Below are 6,736 nucleotides of genomic sequence, written 5' to 3' on the forward strand. Positions count from 1 at the left end.
CACTAAATGAATGTACTCGACATCTGAAAAGATGGATGTTACAGTCTGGCTGTCAAACTCGCACTAAATGAATGTACTCGACATCTGAAAAGATGGATGTTACAGTCTGGCTGTCAAACTCGCACTTACAGGATGGTCAATTAGGTCGTAATAATAGAAGAGATATCAAGAAACAATCAAATGATTAATAACAATGTACAGGTATAACACACAATCCCCAAAATAATGAGTGATAAGGCAATATGCAAATCGATTGAACCAAGAAAATCTCAATATCACTTTTTGTCCTCGTTATCGGAGTTCTTGGACTTCAATGGAGATAAGTCTCCCTTATCGCTTTCTTCCTTGTCAAATCGATTACTGCCTTGAAGTTTCCGGGTAGTAGGACTGCCTTGAGAATTCAGCTCATCACTATTCTTTCTCATGGGGGTCTGGCCATTGGGTGTACTAAATTGAACAAAATTCCAAAAAGCCGGAGACGATTGGTTGGTGTTGACCCCGTTCACTCCGAGCTTATTGACATTAGATGACTTTGAACCCCTTTCAGGGGTGAATGCTTCAAGTGGTGCAATCTTTTTGGGACTGGCAAATCCAAGTGATAAATCAGTTTGAGCAGTAGAGGTCGATCCTTGGTTGGTGGAGGAATCGGCAGTGGAGCTGGGGTTATGGTTATTAGAGTATGAACTGACTTGGATTGGGTCTTGCAATTGATTGGGATTGGTGTATGAATTCAGACGTGAATGATGAGCTACTGGAGCAGATGTTCCCAAACTGTGCGATGGAGGTGGTGGTGGGAGGTTAAATAAGTGGTTGCCCGAAACTTTGGGCAATTTCGGAGTAGTGCTGTTGACGTCACTAAGTTGTCTTATGGGCGATGATAATTCTCCCTTGGGTATGTTTTGTTGACCTTGTATAGAGACTGGTGGCACCTGGTGGTGCATCATTGGAGCACCATACATTAAATGAGGGGCATTTGGTTGATATCCAAAAGCCCTTTGAGAAGAAGCCACGCCACCGTATCCATTGTTAGGTTGGTTGGACATGTATGATAACGGGTTTGGTTGCATTGGTTGGTTCACCATCAGGTATGGTTGGCCCAATCTTGGTAAAGAATTGGTTCTCAGGTGGGAGAATTGTTGTGGCTGTTGAGACTGTTGTTGCTGTTGTTGATGTTGCTGCAATTGCTTCTGTTGATTGTGGTGGAGCTGCAGTTCTATTGAAGGATCCTTGGAGAATGGCTTTTGTGATTCCGGTAAGCTCTTGTGGGTAGCCAAGTGCAAGTGGAGTTGTCTAGAAACAGAAGAGCCTCTTCTGTTTTTCAGTATCGAGCCATTTTCAATTTTGCTCATAAAATCTTCCTTATAGCTCTCGCTGATTTGCCACTTCATACCCTTACCAGGCTCGTTGGGTCTTCTGGGGACTTTTTCGAAGGCCTTGTTCAACGACAAATTGTGTCTGATCGAGTTTTGCCAGCCAGTTTTGGAATATTTGTAGTATGCATAATGAGAACCAATCCAGTTGTAAATTTCCGATAAGGACATCACCCCATCTTCGTTGGATAAGATTGCTTGGGTGATCATGGTAGCATACGAATATGGGGGTTTGATGTCTTTGGCCTCTTCCTTAGACAAATCCTGGTCCAAATTGTTCTGCAACGAGGTGGCAGACACAGAGGAGGGCGACTGGATGAGTTGTGCCTTGTCGAACATCTGGAAGCTGCGGATCTGGGACCCGGGGTTGGGGTAGGTGCCCATGCTGGGTTTCTTCACTTTGGACATGTTTTCCTTGTATTTGATCAAGCACTTGGTGAGCACTTTTTGCAGTATGTTTGGAGGCGAGTCAGGAAGAATGAACATCATCTGGGTGCCTCCCACATCGAGGATGGCTCCCGAGTGGAGAGGCGTGGAGTGGTTGGGGCCCACAGGCACCTTCTGGCCGTCTATACGGGCTCCGTTTCTGCCGAGAACCTGAAGTTCCCAGCAGCGGAGGTCGAGGTTGTAGGTTATGGTGGCGTGTTGACGGGAAACCACCTTGGCGGGGCCCAAGTCGATATCAACAGAACCACCAGCATTAACGCCTGGAGGCGGCTGGTTGTCGGTGTTTCTGCCAAGCGACACTGCCAATGACTTGACGTAGAACGTCCAGTCCTGGCCTGCGATCTTGGCGTACGCCTGGACCTCAGTGGCCAAGTTCTTATCGTTGGCATATGTCTCTGACACGTTTGTGGGCTCCAGAGGTGCCTGGAGCGTCAGAATCACGGCATTGACCAAGTCGGCTGGATCTTCAAACGAGGGTAACTCGTTTTCGTCAACGTCGCCAAGGGGACGTTTTCGTGGCGTGGAAGTGGTGGACATATTGGCGATTTTTGGGCGCTAGAATGACCACGGCAGGCTAAAGCACGGGGAAAACTGTCAGGAGGAGCGTGTGCTGGGGAGGATTGGGAAGCCAAGACGAGACTTGGGACGGATGGAGCAAGACAGGGGTATCAAGGGACAACGTTGAGAGACGCTGAAATGTTCATGGGTTTGTTTACAAAACAAAATTTTGTTTGGTGGGAGCGGCACGTGATGGGTAGGGGCCCTGGCGGAGACGTGTCGGACGTGACATGTCATGTGACGAGGAGTATAGATGGTCTACTGAATACACTTGGATGGAAGCGTAGTTACTGCTGTATTGGGTATACATAGCTATATCCTTCTAGGCTCTTAATAAGTGTATAATGAAATTATTCTTCATTATTTGATGTAAAATGATTAGCCCTTAACGGGCTAGTATTTGTGGTTGAGGTTTCTTTGCTTGTAGTGTACTGCTTCCTTAGTTCAAGTTTTAGTTCTTATTGAACCTTCTTTTTATACTCCTTGGATTAAGTTGGATGACATTCTCCTTGGATATTAAGCTACTACCGTAATTCTTTGATAAACTGGAATAACCTGAACTAAAACTAAGGCTCCTTGGTTGCAGCAATACATCCTTACTACCATTGTGATTCACACAAATGAACAATTGTACGATCACTAACCCTAGAAAGTATGTGGCAAAATTTTCATTTGGGAGCTGACTCCCCAAAACTTCTCCTATAAAACTCCGAGGACAGTACTCAACGGATAAGTTGGTTACATGCTTTTGTATTTAAATCGTATTATTCGGTATAGCAGAGCCACGACTCTTTAGACTTGTAATACCCCATATCCTCGAGACTGGTGGATAATTCGTCTATTGTGGAGGATTTTGTGCTCGTGGATAAGCCTCCTTGGTCGGGCCACGGAAGGCCTAGTGATCGCGTAGTTTGGGGAATATACAGGGATCTGGGATCATCCCAGTGACGGATTAGTCCGCTGTATCTCTACAGTCACTGTTTGATAAGTCTTCCATCGTCAGCTAGGAAATGTTGTTTGTAATTGTTTACTAATACGAGTAGAGTGTAACATCATTGCCAATATTTGTAATCGTTTACTAATATAGGTAGGAGTGTAACATTATTATCAATAATGTATTCAATAAACGGTTACTTACAGTCCAGTGGGATACGATTGATTTGGTGGTGTTTTGTGACTTGAAATACACTCTGACTGGCTGCCGGTTTCTTTGATTAATTCTTGTGCCAAAATTAGTACTTTGAAGTGATTATTCAACCTTCAATCAGGCCAATAATTGCGTGGAATAACATTTCATCGACTGCACAGTGGTTAGTAATCACTCTGGGTCAAACGTGGTGTCTATTAATTTTTCTATGAATTGTGAACTCTGAAAATATAATTCAATTGATGGAATGCCTGGGTATGGCATTGAGAAATCAGAAACTGATTCGAAGCCCATATATACTGCCTCAGGGATGTATCGATTAATTCTAGCAACCACCCAGCAGACTTGCCAGCTCTACCAATCTCGAAAAGGCCGGTATCGCCATTATGGGGTTCAAATCGAATACTTTTGTAGAATTATTTAGCCTTCTAGGAAATTGGTAGTAAACTTTTTTGTCTCTCATAGGAGCCAAGCTTAAGTTGCTCTACCCCGGCTCTGACATCAGAACTAGACTTCAACAAGGTGTCGACACTTGTTAATTCTGACCCACCCAACTGATGTGGAAAGTCTGGTAACTTCAAAAGTGAAATAGAACATTTTCCTATTCACCTCTCGTAATTGATCGGAATCACAAAGGATGGGCTAGTGTCAAACCCACGAGCATCCAAGGACTCTCTTGTGACCACATCCACTGTCGTATGCTCTTCCTCTAGTCTCTTTTTGTTCAACGCATCCTCACCAATTATATCGAACTCGTCCTCTTTTTCCTCGTACTCGATATTCTCCTCGATCTCAACGAAATCTGGGGCTAATGCAGACCACTTTTGCGGAAACTCAATCAGCCACAAGTAAATAGCCCCGCTATCTATGCCCGTAGCTCCAATGGTACACCTGGCGTGGTTCCACTTGACGTCTACCAATTCCTCGTTGCTTCCCTCCAAAATCTTCACCAAAGACCCCATCGATGTCTCCCACACGTATAAATCGTGTGACGACTGCCCATAAGTGGATGCAACCAAAAACTCAGCATTGTAGTTGAAGGACACCGAGTTCCATTGGAGCTTGTTGACCACGTCCTGGTACTTGTGTTCGATTTCAAACTCCCATTGCGAGCTGTTCAAGTTCATCATATCGGGAAGATTGACCTGTCGTATGATACGGTCCGAAGTGTTGATAGCGAGTTTTCTGCCGTTTGCAGAAACCACCAAGTTCTTAACATTGGCGTTGGCCATCTTTTCAGAGTGCACGAGTTCCACCCTATCCACAGCTATCACGTTGAGCCATCCTTTGCTGGTGCCTGTGAATAAAAAGTTCCCGTCCACACTGAAGGCTGTTACCAACGTGTTGTGGCGTTCTTTCCGTTTCTTTCGTGGTTCATCGTCGTCGTCTTGGGTGGTAGAGCTCACCGAGCCCGTGGGGAGTCTCTTCACCACTCCCCCACTGACCAATACTGGTTCATCTTCAAACAAGGACGCTGAGAATATCTCGTGGTTCTTGGGATGCATGGTGGCCTGCCAGATGGGGCCATCAAACGTGGTTTTGCTGATGACTGGCGATACCTCGTCCTCATTATTGACCAAGCTCAAGTCCCAGAGAATGCAGCTCCAATCTTGCGATGACGAGAGAATATAGCGACCACATCGAGACCAGCTGAGCGACGTTACGGGTCGAGTGTGTCCTCCGTCGTTCAATTGGGCCACGGCACCTCCGCTGATCATGTCGTAAATAACAATGACTCCATCGCTTAAACCAGATGCAAGGTAGTCACCTTTGTAGTTGAATTGGATGACCACCGAGTGACCAACAGTGAGGGAGTTGACGAGGGTCTCGGGGTACTCCTTGGCGACCGCAAACGGGTCCTGTAGGGCGAGATTCATGGTGGTGGTAGTGGTCGTAGGTTGAGTCTGGTTGATGGATTTTGTGCGCGGGGACTAGCGAGATTTAACAGAATTAGTGGTAGAAATAGTGGGACCTCGTGCGAGCTTAGCGAGGCACGAAATAGTAAGATAGTGGTAGTTAAAGTTGTAACAATGCCTATCTTTTATTATCATTAGCAGCTACATTAGCTGTTACATCATCTGTTATTCAATGTCAACTTATTTGTCAATAGTTGCCATTACCAGCCATTATTTGTCACTTCTAGTCAAGAAATGCTAGTGGTGCGCGTAGTGACAAACTAGCAGAATTAGCGGCAAAAGTAGTGGACCTCGTGCGATCTTAGGGCGCGTTCCAGTAAGACAGCGGGCTTGAAGTCACAATTATTAGCCACAATTTGTCTCTGTCTCTGCCAATTTCTGTCATCAACTCATTAACACGTTATCTCATTACCGCATTACCTCAATACCGTCACTCTCCATCCAAACTCTTACCTCCCAGTAGGTCTAGCTAACATCTTTTCGCGCCGTTTTAGCGAGGTTCCACTATTTTTCTATTTTCCACCGCGGCCCTACGCGGTGGCTGCAAGCGGTTGCCGAGCCCAAGACTTACCACGGTAATTTGCTCTTGACCATCTTCATTTATACTCAATTGCCCAGCAGACATCACAACACACTTCACCGCCATGGCAGGGCCAAAATTCCCACGGCTACTCTTGTGGTACCTTCAGATTCTCGTTTTCACTTTCCACACTGCTCAAGCCCTCCATTTGTACGTGGATTCAGGCACTCCCACATGCTTCATCCAGCAGTTGAAGAGCGACCAGCTCTTGATTGGCAAGTACAAGATCGAGATCCGAGACCCCTACACTGCCTTGTTCTATCCTCCCTCCGACCACGTTGGCGCCATGATCGACGTCTATCTGGAGAACCAGAGGCTCGTGCACCAGCGTGGAAGCGCCAGTGGCCAGTTCAAGTTCCTTGCGGTTGATTCAGGCCAGCACAGGGTGTGTTTGGTGCCCAAGACGTTCGAAACGCCCTCAGTTGTGGGACCTGACTTCACCAGGGCTCGGGTCACTGTGTTCATCGACCCCGTGGACCACGAGTTGGAGGTTCCAGATAACTCGCTTGTGGGGGAGGTGCGACGGTTGAAGAACAAGTTGGTGGGGATTCAGCGGGAGCATGAGGCCATTCGGGAAAAGGAGGTGTGTTTTGGAGAGTTGTCAGAACGCACAGGGAACACGTTAGTGTACTGGATGCGGGTCCAAGGTGTCGTCAGCGCAGTGGTCTGGGGGTACCAGATGTTGACGATGTGGAGAATGAAGGTAAAGGTGGAGTAG

At 46.5% G+C, this 6,736-nt stretch overlaps 3 protein-coding genes across 3 annotated transcripts; 1 reads left to right on the forward strand and 2 right to left on the reverse strand.

Moving 5' to 3' along the window:
- Positions 1–64: 64 nt before the first annotated feature.
- Positions 65–2,702, reverse strand: CANTADRAFT_27540 (uncharacterized protein). Its single transcript, XM_020208137.1, has one exon. It carries the CDS (start codon positions 2,352–2,354, stop codon positions 276–278), a length of 2,079 nt encoding a protein of 692 aa, XP_020061884.1. The 5' UTR covers positions 2,355–2,702; the 3' UTR covers positions 65–275.
- Positions 2,703–4,127: 1,425 nt separating this feature from the next.
- On the reverse strand, positions 4,128–5,399 carry SWD1 (COMPASS subunit protein; the record flags this gene model as incomplete). Its single annotated transcript, XM_020210721.1, has 1 exon — positions 4,128–5,399. The coding sequence occupies one exon, from the start codon at positions 5,397–5,399 to the stop codon at positions 4,128–4,130; it is 1,272 nt and encodes a 423-aa protein (XP_020061885.1).
- A 683-nt stretch (positions 5,400–6,082) lies between these two features.
- On the forward strand, positions 6,083–6,736 carry CANTADRAFT_8361 (p24 family protein; the record flags this gene model as incomplete). The annotated part of the gene is made up of 1 exon (XM_020211286.1): positions 6,083–6,736. The coding sequence occupies one exon, from the start codon at positions 6,083–6,085 to the stop codon at positions 6,734–6,736; it is 654 nt and encodes a 217-aa protein (XP_020061886.1).

Source organism: Suhomyces tanzawaensis (genome assembly GCF_001661415.1).
Source record: "Suhomyces tanzawaensis NRRL Y-17324 unplaced genomic scaffold CANTAscaffold_9, whole genome shotgun sequence".
NCBI lineage: Eukaryota > Fungi > Ascomycota > Pichiomycetes > Serinales > Debaryomycetaceae > Suhomyces > Suhomyces tanzawaensis.